Source organism: Candoia aspera, chromosome 1 (genome assembly GCF_035149785.1).
Source record: "Candoia aspera isolate rCanAsp1 chromosome 1, rCanAsp1.hap2, whole genome shotgun sequence".
Lineage (NCBI taxonomy): Eukaryota > Metazoa > Chordata > Lepidosauria > Squamata > Boidae > Candoia > Candoia aspera.
The window spans coordinates 64,224,419-64,240,911 of NC_086153.1; the positions used below are offsets into that span (position 1 = coordinate 64,224,419).

The 16,493-nt window shown below is 38.7% G+C and overlaps 1 protein-coding gene across 2 annotated transcripts in view; it reads right to left on the reverse strand.

Moving 5' to 3' along the window:
- Positions 1-16,493, reverse strand: part of LTBP1 (latent transforming growth factor beta binding protein 1) — a 228,185-nt gene that overhangs the window by 7,399 nt on the left and 204,293 nt on the right. For both annotated transcript variants that reach the window (XM_063305368.1, XM_063305359.1), the window contains one exon: positions 7,290-7,412. In XM_063305368.1, coding sequence (XP_063161438.1) covers positions 7,290-7,412 — 123 coding nt within the window. The remainder of the gene's footprint in view (positions 1-7,289; positions 7,413-16,493) is intronic.

The following is a 16,493-nucleotide window of genomic DNA, read 5'->3' on the forward strand; positions in this document are numbered from 1 at the left end:
CGGCCCCTCTTCCTTTTGCCTTCCACTCTCCCTAGCATCAGCATCTTCTCCAGGGTGTCCTGTCTTCTCATTATGTGGCCAAAGTATTTCAGTTTTGCCTTTAATATCATTCCCTCAAGTGAGCAGTCTGGCTTTATTTCCTGGAGGATGGACTGGTTGGATCTTCTTGCAGTCCAAGGCACTCTCAGAATTTTCCTCCAACACCACAGTTCAAAAGCATCGATCTTCCTTCCCTCAGCCTTCCTTATGGTCCAGCTCTCGCAGCCATATGTTACTACAGGGAACACCATTGCTTTAACTATGCGGGCCTTTGTTGTCAGTGTGATGTCTCTGCTCTTAACTATTTTATCGAGATTTGTCATTGCTCTTCTCCCAAGGATTAAGCGTCTTCTGATTTCCTGACTGCAGTCAGCATCTGCAGTAATCTTTGCACCTAGGAATACAAAGTCTTTCACTGCTTCTACATTTTCTCCCTCTATTTGCCAGTTATCAATCAAGCGGGTTGCCATAATCTTGGTTTTTTTGAGGTTTAGCTGCAAACCAGCTTTTGCACTTTCTTCTTTCACCTTCATCATAAGGCTCCTCAGTTCCTCTTCGCTTTCAGCCATCAAAGTGGTATCATCTGCATATCTGAGATTGTTAATGTTTCTTCCAGAGATTTTAACTCCAGCCTTGGATTCCTCAAGGCCAGCTTGTCGCATGATGTGTTCTGCATACAAGTTGAATAGGTAGGGTGAGAGTATACAGCCCTGCCGTACTCCTTTCCCAATCTTAAACCAGTCTGTTGTTCCGTGGTCTGTTCTTACTGTTGCTACTTGGTCGTTATACAGATTCTTCAGGAGGCATACAAGATGACTTGGTATCCCCATACCACTAAGAACGTGCCACAATTTGTTATGGTCCACACAGTCAAAGGCTTTAGAATAGTCAATAAAACAGAAATAGATGTTTTTCTGAAACTCCCTGGCTTTTTCCATTATCCAGCGGATATTGGCAATTTGGTCTCTAGTTCCTCTGCCTTTTCTAAACCCAGCTTGTACATCTGGCAATTCTCGCTCCATGAACTGCTGAAGTCTACCTTGCAGGATCTTGAGCATTACCTTACTGGCATGTGAAATGAGTGCCACTGTTCGATAGTTTGAACATTCTTTAGTGTTCCCCTTTTTTGGTATGGGGATATAAGTTGATTTTTTCCAGTCTGATGGCCATTCTTGTGTTTTCCAAATTTGCTGGCATATAGCATGCATTACCTTGACAGCATCATCTTGCAAGATTTTGAACAGTTCAGCTGGGATGCCGTCGTCTCCTGCTGCCTTGTTATTAGCAATGCTTCTTAAGGCCCACTCAACCTCACTCTTCAGGATGTCTGGCTCTAGCTCACCGACCACACTGTCAAAGCTATCCCCGATATTGTTATCCTTCCTATACAGGTCTTCTGTATATTCTTGCCACCTTTTCTTGATCTCTTCTTCTTCTGTTAGGTCCTTGCCATCTTTGTTTTTGATCATACCCATTTTGGCCTGGAATTTACCTCCAATGTTTCTAATTTTCTGGAAGAGGTCTCTTGTCCTTCCTATTCTATTGTCTTCTTCCACTTCCACACATTGCTTGTTTAAAAATAATTCCTTATCTCTTCTGGCTAACCTCTGGAATTTTGCATTTAATTGGGCATATCTCCCCCTATCACTGTTGCCTTTTGCTTTCCTTCTTTCTTGGGCTACTTCTAGTGTCTCAGCAGACAGCCATTTTGCCTTCTTGGTTTTCTCTTTCTTTGGGATGTATTTTGTTGCCGCCTCCTGAACAATGCTGCCAACTTCTGTCCAGAGTTCTTCCGGGACCCTATCTACTAAGTCCAGTCCCTTAAATCTATTCTTCACCTCCACTGCATATTCCTTAGGAATATTAGTGAGCTCATATCTAGCTGATCTGTGGGTCTTCCCTAATCTCTTTAGTCTGATCCTAAATTGTGCAAGAAGAAGTTCGTGATCTGAACTACAGTCAGCTCCAGGCCTTGTTTTTACCGACTGTACAGATGTCCGCCACCTTTGGCTGCAAAGGATGTAATCAATCTGATTTCGGTGTTGTCCATCTGGTGAAGTCCATGTATAAAGCCGTCTCTTAGGTTGTTGGAAGAGAGTGTTTGTTATGCAGAGTGAATTGTCTTGGCAAAATTCTATCAGCCTATGTCCTGCTTCATTTTGTTCTCCCAGGCCATACTTACCTGTAATTCGAGGTGTCATTTGACTGCCCACCTTAGCATTCCAGTCTCCTGTGATGAAAATAACATCTCTTTTAGGCGTGTTGTCCAGTAGGTGCTGCAGATCCTCATAGAACTGCTCTACTTCAGCTTCTTCAGCATTTGTGGTTGGGGCGTATATTTGGATCACTGTGATGTTAGATGGCTTGCCCTGAATTCGAATTGAGATCATTCTGTCGTTTTTTGGGTTGTATCCAAGCACTGCTTTAGCCACTTTACTATTAATTATGAAGGCTACTCCATTTCTTCTGTGGTCCTCTTGTCCACAGTAGTAGATCTGGTGGTCATTTGATGTGAAGTGGCCCATTCCAGTCCATTTTAGTTCACTGACGCCCAGAATGTCTATCTTTAATCTTGACATCTCACCAATAACCACATCCAATTTGCCCTGGCTCATAGATCTTACATTCCAGGTTCCAATGGTGTGTTGATCCTTAGAACATCGGATTCGCCGTTCACCACCAGCACCGTCGGCCGCTAGCCGTCCTTTCGGCTTTGAGCTAGCTGCGTCATCACGTCTGGGGCTAGTTGAGCTCATCCTCTGTTCCTCCCCAGTAGCATTTTGACCATCTTCCGACCTGGGGTCTCATCTTCCGATGGTATACCGACATATCTCTGGTTGTACTGATCCATTTAGTTTTCACGGCAAGAATACTGGGGTGGGTTGCCATTACCTTCCCCAGGGATCGCCTTTAGTCTGACCTCTCTGTCATGACCTTCCCGTCTTGGGTGGCCCTTCACGGTTTAGCTCATGGCATCATTGAGGTGCTCAAGCTCCAGCACCACGACAAGGTAACGATTCTTTGCTGAAGACAATGCGGATAAGAGACAACTATAATGGTGATTTAACTACCCCATTCCTATCCTCAGAGAAGTCAATCAGGGCTGCATCCTTGCCCTCTTGTTGTTCAACTTCTATATAAATGACAACATTCCAGCTCTTTCTAATCCAGAATTTCATCTCCCAACGCGTGCCCACCATCCTATAGCAATCCTCTTGGATGCAGATGATGTGGCCATTTTATCCATAACTCAAATGGGCCTTCATAGATGCCTAGCTGCTTTAGCATCCTATTATTTCTTGAAATCAATTACTCAAAACTAAGGTTCTAGTTTTCTCTAGAATGCACTTTAAGTCCCCTGTTAAATAGGAAATTAACAAAAGACCAACTGATCAGGTTAAGGACTTGAAGTACCTAAGCATCCAGTTCCAACTTTTCACCTGCTGCGATAACCAACAGAGTGAGCTTTCTATTACAGCTCAAAAGGTTTCTAGTCCAGTCTTAAAATATGCGAGACATCAAGGCAGTACAGTACTTACGTTCCTGCAGCAATAGAACTGTATAAGCAAAGGTTCTGGGTGTGTTGTTATACAATACAAAACTTCGTATTTTTATGGATGCCCTTTAGAAGCTATTCTGTCTAAGTTCCTGAAAGCCACATTTCATACCCTTTTTTCAATCCTTCAAATGCCCTTGTTTGACTAGAGCTTGGCTGCATTTGTCTTGGGGTCTCAGATTTGGGCTCAAATAAATCCTTTGGGAGTAAGCCTCTGGTTCACCTCACCCTACTGGATAGGTTTTCCTCATCCCTCTGCAGGCAAATTGATTCTGATCTGGGATACTGTGGCATCTCACTCCTGGCAATATCATCTCTTGGCCTAGATAAAGCCATAATTGAGACAAAACAGGGGATTTTAGATCTACCAAATGACAGGGCCAAAATCATCCATGCCTTACCAGATGCCATGGTGAGGACTGCAGTTATTGTGCACTGGCTCGTCACAATGGCGTGATTCCAGAGGCCCATCGTTTCACTGCTTCTGGGTGCATCTGGCCACAGAGTCAGAACTATCCTGCCACATTCCCTAGCAATGCTAGGCAGAAATAGAGCTCACCTGTTATCGATCCCAACCTGTAAGCTGGGCTATTTCTGAGCTTGAGGCTAGGGCAAAGAATTATATCCCTGTTCAGAAATAGCCTGACAGGTAACAGTGGATTCCAAGGAATGTATGGAGGGTTCCTTCCTGCTTCATCGTTCCCCATTTTAGCATCTGTTAGCTGGCAGGGTTCAGGTGGCTAACATCTGCTTAAAGTCCCCACCACCCATTCCACCACACATTAGGGACACTGACTGGAGGTTACATGGTGAGAGGGCAAAACAAAGCTGGGGAAATGCATTAACTTGGCTGGTAATAAGTAGGTAAGGATGGCACCAATTGATAGATATCATTGTTACTGTGGCAGAATTGGGATGGCAATGCAGGCAAGACCATTTATGCTGGCATATTTTTCTGCTGGTTCAAGACTGGCAGATAGCAATTTAGCTCAGCCATGAAAAGGAACCCTTAGCGTAGATCTTTTGCAGAAGCAATAACTGGACAGAACTGTAGGTGGCAGCCAAGCACAATCTAAAAGTATCTTTGGGAAAATCTAAGAGCTTTGTAGAATTTGACTGCTCAAAGAAGGAATAATTCGATGAGGTCATTTTTGAAGAGCACTCTCTGAATATTTCTAAGCATGGCTGTTGGACACCACCCTTTGTTTGCTGGGTGGGAGGGGAACAGCATTTGATATTTTAAATAATAAGCCTTATTAAAAAAAAAAGTTATCACAGCTGGTTAAGATATACAAAATCATTTTGGTAACATGCAGCTGATTTCTACGATAAACATATGCGTGGAAACTATAATGAGTTTCTATACTACAGTATCTTACAGGATGAATAATATATGTAAGATTGTATTTATTCCTCCAACTGTGTATGAATTAATGCTTATTACATTTCTGCACAGCAAATTGCAGCAATTATAGTATAGGATTTGAAAAAAATCAGTGAATTGTGTTGACTGAAAGAAATGTAACTCCAATTGCTGTAGTACGTAGCCCTTACTTGAAGAGTGAGTGACTGCTCATTCAGTCTGTGAATGGACACTGTCTGTTGTTTAGGATGACAGTGATGAAAAGCAGGACTAGGCAGGAACAAAGGGTGCTACTGTAGGTCTCTTGTACAAATAAAGGACATCCATAGTCCTTAGCAAATACCCATATATAGCATGGTGACTTTTCTCCCACAAATGCCCTTAGAGCAGCCTTCTCGCACTAAATACTAAGCAAGAGATGCCTTATGAGAAATACTAGGATAATCTTCAGCAAAGCACTGACAGAACACCCAAGTCATACATTCTTCTCTTTTCAGGATTAAAGTTCCAGAACTGATAACATAAGATAACAAGAAATAAAGTCATATAGTGCAGAATCTTTTGTACCAGCCCTGGACAAAAACTGCAGTGCTGCCAGCAACCCCAGCTAGAATGGCATTTTAACAAGACATCATCTTTTCTGACACAGGAAAATCTAGGGAAATTCTCTGACACAGACATTGTTTTGCTGGCTTTTGTGCTTGCAGTCAGAATGAAAACACTGGATGTCACTACATTCTATGGTCATGAATTCAATGGATTAATTGTGCACTGAGATGAAAAGGCTAGTCCTAAGCATGCTGCTTGTATGTGAGAGATAATTGTTCTCTTCCAGTTTCCACAGCTCTCGTAAGCAGGATAGTATTCCTTGGGTCAAACATTCAAGAATTTTTTTTAGATTTTTTTATCCTGCCTTTATTATTTTTATAAATAACTCAAGATGTTATTTGGGTGAACATACCTAATATTCCTTCCTCCTCCTATTTTCCCCCAAAACAACAACCCCATGAGGTGAGTTGGGTTGAGAGAGAGTGATTGGTCCAAGGTCACCCAGCCGGCTTTCATTCCTAAGGCAGGGGTAGAACTCATGGTGCCCGGGATTCTAGCCTGGAGCCTTAACCACTAGACCAAACTGGCTCTTCATTTTAATGTAATTTCTGTACTACCACCACCACCACCACCCATCACTGCCAGAGATAGCCTATAAGACCAGGATATGTGGGTCATGTGTAAGAAATATAGTGGAACAAGTGGTCAGTTTTGATGAAATTTTTTCTTACAGAAATTGTTCATGAGAGCTTGATGCTAATGCCAATAGTCTACATTCTGCTTCCTAAAATCGCTATTACTGCCCCAATCACCTCTTTCTAGGTTTCAGCAAAAGGCCAACTGAAATTTAGGTGCTTTTCTCATATTTTATTACATGACCTTTGGGTCTACAGGCCACAAATTACTATTCTCTGGCTGAAATCTAGCAAATTTGGTAATCCAGTCTGTTTCATTATACTGCATTAAACTGTACTGCTTTATGCTGTGGCCCACCTAAACTCAGCATTCTCCTCCTTAAAAACTCTACAAAGTTGAAAAAGTAGATGTGAGCCAGTGTGGTGAAGTGTTTAAGATTGGCACTAGGGAGGCCCAGGTTCAAGTTTATGCTTGGCTACAGAAACTCACTGAGTAACTTTGGGCTAGTCCTTTTCTCTCAGCCCAACATACATCACAGAAACATTTTTGTAAGGAAAAAGGGGAAGAGGGACAAAAGGCAGGATATAAATCTAACAAATAAATACATAAATAGATGTAAAGGTATCAACCACTGGAGAAGTTAGCCCCTTAAGAATATTTCATTTTAACCCTGAAAATGGTTCAACTGTTGCTATGGAACCTCGGAGTAGTATCACAGCCTACAAGGAGATCTGGCAAGGTTTCTAAGCCTTTTATTTCACAGTTGTGTACTAGACCCAAGTTATTTCTTTGCATTAAATCTGAATAAATGGCACTGAAAAAGTCTGCACTTCTATGGTAATACTAAAAAGCATGTTTCTTTACAATATCTAATGCTGTCTGACAGCAAGAAAACTGACTATTCATTTGAGTTTGACTGCTCAGCTTGTCACACTTACCACTTAACTCACTTAATTGAAATAAAGGTGTTATAATTTGCTATTGTACTGAACCCATTCATAACTCCTGATTCAAATATAAGAAGATCTTTTAAAAAGTATCACCCAAAATAAGCATAGAAACATGCAACTCTTTGAATATGGTGGAATCTAAGGAGAAGAAAAACAAGTTGTACATTCTTAGATTTAAGGAGTAAAGGTTGCTTACGGTCTTCCATGAAATATGGATCAGTTTCTGAAGTATAGTGTTCCTGTTCAAAGTCAACCAATGCGTCTTGCCCATATGGCCGAGATCCAGGAACAGGAATGTTGCACAGCTGGGCATAGTCCTCTGGAAAGAAACACATCGAAGTAGAATGTATTTTGAGTACAAATGATCCCATGCTCATTTCACATGTTTACCCATACATGTTGCTCTCTTTTCTTAAAGATTAAAGTTGCTTAAAGACATCACCACCATGCCCCAACTCCATTGAACTTGAGCAGTTCTGTTTTTCATTTGTTTCAAAATCACACAGAACAATTGCATGTGAATGCCTGAAGCCAGTTAAAGTATGCTTCTTAAACTGGGGACACAAGGTAAAAGCTTGAATGTTTGGCTAGAAGTTTCTCATTTTGTTGCTTGATAAAAGATATACACACAGAATGCTTTTTTGCTTCACCAGATAATGGGAACATGGGTTGAGCAAATCAGACTTTCATTCTTTTTATCAGGCAACTCTCTATCATTAAAAATATAATATAGTGTGAAGTGAAGCCATAAGTCTAATCCTTACCACTATCAGGGAACTATCCTGTTGTGGCTCTTTCACTTCTGTAGGAAAGGAAAAGCCCTGCATACTTAAGGCTCAGTTGTCAAGCACTCCCTGACTTGAAATCTTGCCTTTAATATCAATTACAAAGCCTTAGGCATGCTACCATTTCACAACCTCAACCCTCTATTCCTAATGAGGATATAGTAATATTGATCTACAAGGACATGGTATAAACACTAAGAATAATATGTTCACGCTTCTTACAGCAGTTCACAGCCAAAAAAGCAAGATTCTCATAGAATTTGAGTATACAGGTTTATTGCAAGGAAAGAAGGGGTTAGGTTACAGAATCTTGGAAACTGGATATGAATACCTTGGCCCTCATTATCAATGAATATGTTAAGGTGGGGCTTCCTTATTGCTTTGATCTTCTCTTTGACTGAGTCTTGGTTGAATGGGGAGGATACTAATCACTTATCTGATGCCACAAAAGTGTCCATCTCTTCTTGTTTGATGGAATTCCATCACAAATATTCTGAAGGCAGTCCAAAACAGTCACTAATGCCTACCTGAAGTTCAAGGTAATGGATGTTCAAAATGGTAAAGGAGATTCTGTTGTAAGCTTGACAATCCACAAAATCAGAATTCACTCAGAAAAATAATACAAAATTAAAAATCTCATTTGAGGCAGTTCATGTGTAATTCCCAGCCAAACCTTGGTGTTACAAGGAAGGGTTGTATAGTCTGTTGTATAGTCTCCATCCCCCTTTAAAAATTCAATTTAATTTTTAGTCCTTACCAGTTTGTCACCCCGCCCCCCCCCCCCAAATGCTGGTATATCTGACACACAGCCTTTGATTTTTAGGCAGGCATAAAACGTAACTATGGTTTGCAAAAAACCAAAAAGAAACTAATTATGCAGACTATAAAAAGGGAAAATATCTACTTGAAATGTGTAACAAGTGCTTATTCCCATAGTATCCAAACTTGCTGTGACATTATGTATGAAACAGCCCAGTGTATTAGAAACATGATCTACTAGGAAAGGAAAAGATCTTGATGGATGCTTCTATGTACCATTAAAAAAACCTGTGTGATTATCCAGCCAAATATTTTATCAATACAACGCAGTTTTGCATGGAATACTTTTACCAAGGGAATTACATATATTTAAAAAGAACCTTCAGCATACAAGAACAGCCAGTATAAAGAAAACTGGAATGAAAACATCTGAATGAAAGCCAAGCACAAGCTCATTTTGTAATTTTGGGTTCAAAAGCAGACAAATACATTGGTACTTTCCTAATCATGCATGATTTTCAGTAAGACAACTTTTGCTCCAAATACTTTTCTGTTTGCACAACTGGCTTTTGTGTTTCTCAGGGCTGGACAGTTATAATGATTAATTTTGCTGTTTTTGTCTCTTACTAACTTAAAGAACACAACATGCATCAATATAAGCAATGGACTACTCCAATAAAATAAACCGAGTATAAATATTTCAGCAATAACTGAAGTGGGAAAAACTTTTTGCAGATTTCCCTTCCATATGCACTGGTCCAGATTATCTAACCTGAATGATGAGGAAGCTGACTTAACAAGTATTATGAAACAGGAGATGGTGGGAGAAAAATCTGATGTAAAAGTAGCAGAAGGAAAGTTAAAAATGTTAGCACACTTTTCCTTTCACCATTTTTCTCTACACAAATCCCAGAAAGTCTTTTACAGGAATTCCTGTAATGTAGGATCTTATTTGAAAGAAATGGCAACTATGTCTTCATAACCCCATTCCAAAAGAACTGGTTAAATATTTGCTCCAGGAGAGACCAATGGGTGTGCATAGCCTCCAAAAACTTAGTAATAGACCTACAACTCTCCTTTGAAACCCTTGAGAGCTGACTACAGTTAATGTTGCCAGTACTGAGCTATATAGACCAATGATCTGATTTATCAGTTTTCTGTAATGATGTGTGGAGTTTATATTGTTGACCCTCCAGGATCTCTGAAGCTGTTGCCTGACTTTCTTCTCAACAACCTTCCATTCTTTGGAAGGTTGGAGGCTGGATGATAATTGTCCAGAATTTTTGGGTCAAGTGATGGCTTCTTGAGGATGAGGCACACCACCACTTCCTTTAAGGCTGGAGGGACAATCCATCCTCAGACAAGCTGACAGTACTGTATGGACCCAACCAAGTGTCATCTCCTGGGCAGCCTTGACAACCCAGGAGGGACATGGAGCTAATAAACAGATGGCTGGGCTCACAGCCTTGAAGGACCCTGTCTATTTCATTAGAAGTCACAGGCTGTAACTCACTCCAGGTAATCCCAGAAGACCATGCCCCAGGCACCTCCAATGAACTTGCCCATTCAGAGTAACTCTGAGTGGATGTGATTGACTTAATCCACCAGATAGATAGAATATTCTTCACAGCACCCCTGAAAAGGTCCCTAAACATTCTACCTGGCTGCTGGACAGCCATGGTCAGATACAATAAGGGTGGAGAAACAGCTACTATTTTTTTCTGAAGCAAATCTATATTATTTATCTGTTGTGGGAGAACATCATTTTCTAGCAAACTAATCAAAGACAATAGCAGTATGCCCACAACAAATACAATCACGATATGAATAGTAAAAATAGTAAAGTCCGGGCTTGCTTAATTTTAGCTGCCTCATGTCGCTTCGCTGAGTGTGTGTGAAATGTGGTAAATCCATGATCCTAAGCACGGTTATTGGAAATAAATCTAAATAAATTTATTTAAGAAACAAGATAATTTCATTTGGCAACGCATTAAAGGCTGTAATACAGTATTTGAAAAAAGCCCCAAACGCTTATTCAGTTGATTAACATCTTGTGGGTGATACCACTGAACCCTGTCAGTGTAAAAATAACTTTAAGCATCTTTGATTTTTCTGTCTTAAGTGCCACCTGCTTGCTTCTTATTTTACTTGGTGACAAATGAATTCAGGGAAGGTACAGTAAATGCTGCTTCTTGGCCTTTGGGCTAAGATTGAGTGTAGTATGTCAAAACCCCTATGTCCTGAGCAGCTGCTTCTTTTTAAACAGGCTTCGTAAGAATTATTAAAAGTGCAGTATGGAATGGCACTAATAATTATTTGACCACTTTTTCAAATATGCTGCAGCAAATATGATTATTTACATTTTAGAAATAATGTATCTTGATTGCTAAATGTACTGTCTACTCTAACAAAATATGCTTTGTGCCTGAAAAATAATTTTTTAAATAGTAACTACTAATCTTTTCTATTTTTTTTCCAAAGTGGTAGCCTTATGTGAAGAAAAACACAATTTATATTTTTAAACTTTAATTTTTTTTCTTCAACAATTGCAATGTAACTGTCTTAGCAAAGGAGCCAAGTAATTCTTCAACAGCATTTCCACAGCCAACAGTTTAATTGCAAATGTTATATGGCAAAATAAAGCATTTGTTGAGCCAGTTGCATCTATCATCCCGATCAAAGATTTTGGATCTCAAGTGTTTATTTCTTCAGCTGTGCTCATGTGGAATTGCATCATCTAGAACAAAAGACTGTCAAGGGTTCTTCTTTCCCATTGAAACAAGCAAGGACACCACTTCAGGGACAGAATGTATCCTTTTATGTGATCATTTTTCAGAAGCATCTATTATTTTGGCTAGATTATCACTATACTCAACTACAAAGGCTTGCTTATTAGGTATCTCTGCCAAGATTTTAGCAGGTAAGAGAACCCATCTGACCTTGGAAACTAAGTAAGGCTGGCCCTGGTTAACAGGTGGATGCCATGGCTGGGCAGGGACTTTGCCCAGCATGAGTTGGTGTGCCAGTTGTAGCCCTTCTTGGAGCATGATGCATTGGCAACTGGTACCCATCCCCTAAACCGCCCAGAGTTGCTCTCTGAGATGGGCGGTGACTAAATTTGAAATATAAATAAATAAATAAATAAAATCACCTTTGTATTGACTGTTGCAATTAACTATATGGGGCTTCCTTTGAAAATGATCTGGCAGTTGTAATAGGAATTTCCTATAATTTCTTAGATTCATTTATAGTGAGTTAATTAAGGTGGTGTCCAGGCAGTCTCTGAGAATCAGACACAATTGAACTGATTAAAAAAAACAGGTGGAGTCTCTTTGAAATGCTTTTTCCCAGATGACTCCCTACTTTGAATGAATTGCCATTTAGACATAATTGGTCAACTAATTCGCCCCGAGCTTTCCCACCATCTCTCACAAAAACTGACCTGACCAGTATGTCAAGACAGAAGGGATCTGTTAAAAATCCTACTCCAAATGAGATCAGAGGGAGAAGAGAAAAGAACACACTGATTCTTGGTCTATGCTGTGGAACACAGTTCTTCCTGAGATTAATCTGGCACCCTCCTTGACCATTTTTCAGAGGGTCTTAAAGACTGAATATTTTTGTAGAATTTTTAAGGAGGACAATGCTGAGTTTAGTTGGGGTGGGCTGATTTTTGTTACTATTAGTATTATTCTGTAAGCTGCTGTCAGTTTTTGAAAGTCAGTTTATATAAATATTATAAATAAATACAATTATCAGAAAAGCTTCTGACTGTTTGTCTATGTATCTACCTATTATCCTTATAGAATGACTCAACCTGGGCTACTCTGGACAGTGTATATGAGCAAAGCAATAAAACTATTGACATCTCACTAGTTACAAACAGTCAAAAGAGCAATTGCTATAATTGTAATAACAACTAATTATGAAAAGCCAATAACAAGTCCATGTGTGTAATCCATGTGTATCCAAAGGCCTCAGAAATAAAATAGTTTTGAGAGCTTTTCTGAACTCCACAAAATTAGTGGTTACTTGCACTTTCAGAAGGAGCCTGTTCCACAAAGCAGGGACTGCTGCTAAGAACATCTGTCTTGCAGTGCAACCTCCCTTGAGATCCAGAGCAGATTCTCCCTTAATGTTCAAATCAGAGGAGTAGAACTGTACTTGGCAAGGTGTTCCCTGACGTAGCCATGCCATGTAGGATTTATAGGTAAACACCAGCACTCTGAATTGAGCCAGAACCCTACTGGCTGTGTTAGCAATTCAACTATTTAGCAAAATCAAATGCATCTAACATAGGACTTCTGAGATTTGCTGAAAATTTTTATTTTCATTTAAAATAAATTCCACCTCCAACAATTTTGAAATGTAACTTTATTGAATGGCATTTTCTCCACTTTTGACATGTCTGGTAAGAGAAAGTGTAGTTTCAGCTTCAAACGTGAACCAGAAGTCTGAGGCCAAACAACTGACTGTGGTTGTATTAACAAATCCATTAAAAATTCTACTTCCTCGCACTCTGCATTTAAAAGCTGCAGAATTACAATTCTGTAATTCCTCATCATGACTGAATTTAGTCTTGAGACCAGGGTGTACAGGCTATAGTTCCCCACTGCTTCCCCACCTTTTTTTTTTTTTTGATGTACAGGACATCTCCAAGATTTGTCACTTAATTTGGTAACGAACTGCTAAATGGTGAAAGTATATTGTTCTTTTGCAAAAAGAAGAGAAGAGAAGAGAAGAGAAAGAAAGAAAAGTGTGTTAAGCTTTCAATAGGCTAAACAAGCCTTTTAAAAAACTAAACAAGCTTTGTCCTGTATCATCCAGTAACATGTTTCTCCTGGCCTCCAAAGGTCAAAACAATACTACAAATGAAAGTGTACCATTGATGACAAAAATATTTCCTGCCCTAGCTCTAAAGCAGTGTTTCTCAACCTCAGCAACTTTAAGATGTGTGGACTTCAACTCCAAGATATACTGGCTAGGGAATTCTGGGAGTTGAAGTCCACACATCTTAAAGTTGCCAAGGTTGAGAAACACTATGGGAGGAGATGGGTGGGGATAAATTAGATAAATAAATAAATAAAATAAATAACCTGATTCCCTGCTGCAACACCGCCAATAATTCAAATTTTTCAATGTATTGTTTATTTTGTCCAACTTATTTTAGTCACTCTAATTCTTGACTATAACTCTCAAAAGTCTTCTTTTCCTTTAGTGTGCCCTTTGAGATCAGCGTATTGTCTCTCCATTGTTAAAGATGCTAAACCAAGCAATCTGATGGCCCTTAAATGCCTTACTCCAGACCATAATGTTGTGCTCTTAATACAAATGAACTTTCCTCTTCTTTATTGATTATATCTAATTGTTATGTGAAAAAAGGCAGATTATAAACATTTATTTCTTGTGCAAGGAGCAACAAATAAGAAATGAAGAGATATGGAAGAAAAGTGGGCAGGGCAGAAATAAGGAGATGTCTCCCAAGCAGTTTCCCTGGGCTAAGGATACAATAAGAATCAAATAACGAACAACTTAATGTCTTTCACAATACTCCAAATCAAGTGGCATGGTAGCCACCTCAATCTGTGTAATGATCTGGTCAATTCTGCTCAGGGGGTACAACAACTTCACCAGTGTGATATTAGCAGACATGGCCCATACACTTCTAAGACTACCTTGCAGCCATGTAGATTAGAAAAAGAAGACTTTAAAATATATATAAAATCTGAGATTCCAAAGCAAGGTTTATCCTGAATGGAACATTCTGTACTCCTGCAGAACTGTGGCATTCTCAGAACTAAGCTATGCTATGCTAAGTAAGGAGTTTACATCTTATGACTACTGAGGATGATACATCAACTTCTTCATACAAAGGCCCTTACTTAAGCAAATTTTTCAAAGCATCTGGGTTTTAAGTACAGTGATTCAATTTTTGTATCTCTTCATGAATGAGTGCTCCAAACTATTTCTAGAGTAGTCATGGAAAGAGTGAATAGCATAGCATCAAGCTGATCCTGCTGACGAACAGAACTCAATTAACAAATTGGTAAAACCATCACAGGGTGGCCATTGTAGGGACTATGTTCATTCTAAGGCAGTGTTTCTCAACTTTGACAACTTTAAGATGGGTGGACTTAAGATGGACCCAGCATGGCTGGTTGGGAATTCTGAGAGTTGAAGTCCACCCATCTTAAAGTTGCCAAGGTTGAGAAACACTGTTCCAAGGTGTCAAATGGCATAAGTTACAGACTGCAGTTACTTCCAGCAACTTCTATCAAAGGAAATATTTTGTGAGCTGGAAGTTAATCTTAAATATTTCTATTAATATTTCTACCTTTAGCACTGGCATACAACACTGCTTAGGTAGTCAGTATCTTCCTATTTATTAATGTTCATAAGAAAAAATCTTGGTTTTTTACATGTAACCCTCACACACTATTTATATGAATGTGTGTTTGTTCTTTATGTGAAACTCAAACATCTTCCTGTGACTATATGGATTTTTATTTACTTTTCATCCTCACTTATATTAACCAACTTAATAATAGTTGATAATGTTTACATCTATTGACTCTGAAGCTTTATTCCGTTTATATAATACTTGGATTTTTAACAGAAGGGTTTTCCTGGAAACATTTTAAATGACAAGAGATTTATTTGTAGATTATTTTACAAACAGAAAATTCCACTGACTCATTTTAACTGAGACAGGGCAAAAAACCGAATGCATTTCCAAATCACAATCTGAATATCAAACATGAACCATGGGCTTGCATGTTATTGGTATGATCTTCTTCTGGCACGACTTCTTTTAAGTTTCCTGTTTAGCAGCATTCCATACCAAATCAATGATGCAATGAAATTCCATTAAAAATGCCATATCCTGGTCTGCCTAATAAATTCAAGTCTGTAAACTATAATTTAGAGGCAGAAGACTAACTGGGGAGAGCTGATTCAAGTGCAAAAGAAAGTTTTAACAATAAAGAAAAGTCTCACACAAATGAGTGCTAGGTGGATTGTGTAAAACTAATTATTTTAAAGCTTCAGTCCAAAGCATCATTTAATTTATTGTGAGAGTTAAATAAAAATGAATGCAAAGGTTTAATTACAATTCTAAAAATAGATGAAATTCGTTATCATTTTTGAAAGAGGCCAATAATATATGCTGTTCAAAGGCTTTACTTTCTTTTATATGCAGAATTTGTATTTCTAAATATGAGAAAATCTGATTTAAAAAACAAACGCATAATGCTGTTCTGTAGTAATACTATAATATTTTTGGTAATACTAGAAATGTATTGCTTAAAATACAATATCATCTATATAATCTGCTTTCCCTATTTCCATTACCATATATTCAAACTATCATGGAAATGTGAGGTTCCAGTAGTAAATCAAGGCTAATTAATAGACTGTATAAATCTAAAATTCAAATAGACAGTAACTGCAGTTTCTCCAGACAGGACCTGAACATACGATCTACTAGTTGAGAACTTTTAAAATTCTCTTTTGAGCCAAATCACTACTTTAAATATTTGAACTTCAAGATTGGGTGCTGTGTTTCAAACACCATTCACCATTATTTTTCTTGGGGCTGGTTCTTTAATTTATATTCCAATGCCTGTATACTGTTTTAATCAGCTACTAAGCTATCCCATTACTGCAATATTAATTATGTAAGGAAAAGTAACTAACATAAAAGCAAGTGATAAAGGGACAAATTGCTTTGGATCAACTTGTGGTTCATGATTTAAGGTTTGGAAAATCTTTTATCTCCCAATTTAAATAAAAAACAAAATAGAAGATTGTTTATATAAGATGCATTCTCTCCCCATTTATGTCATAATCAAGCCTAT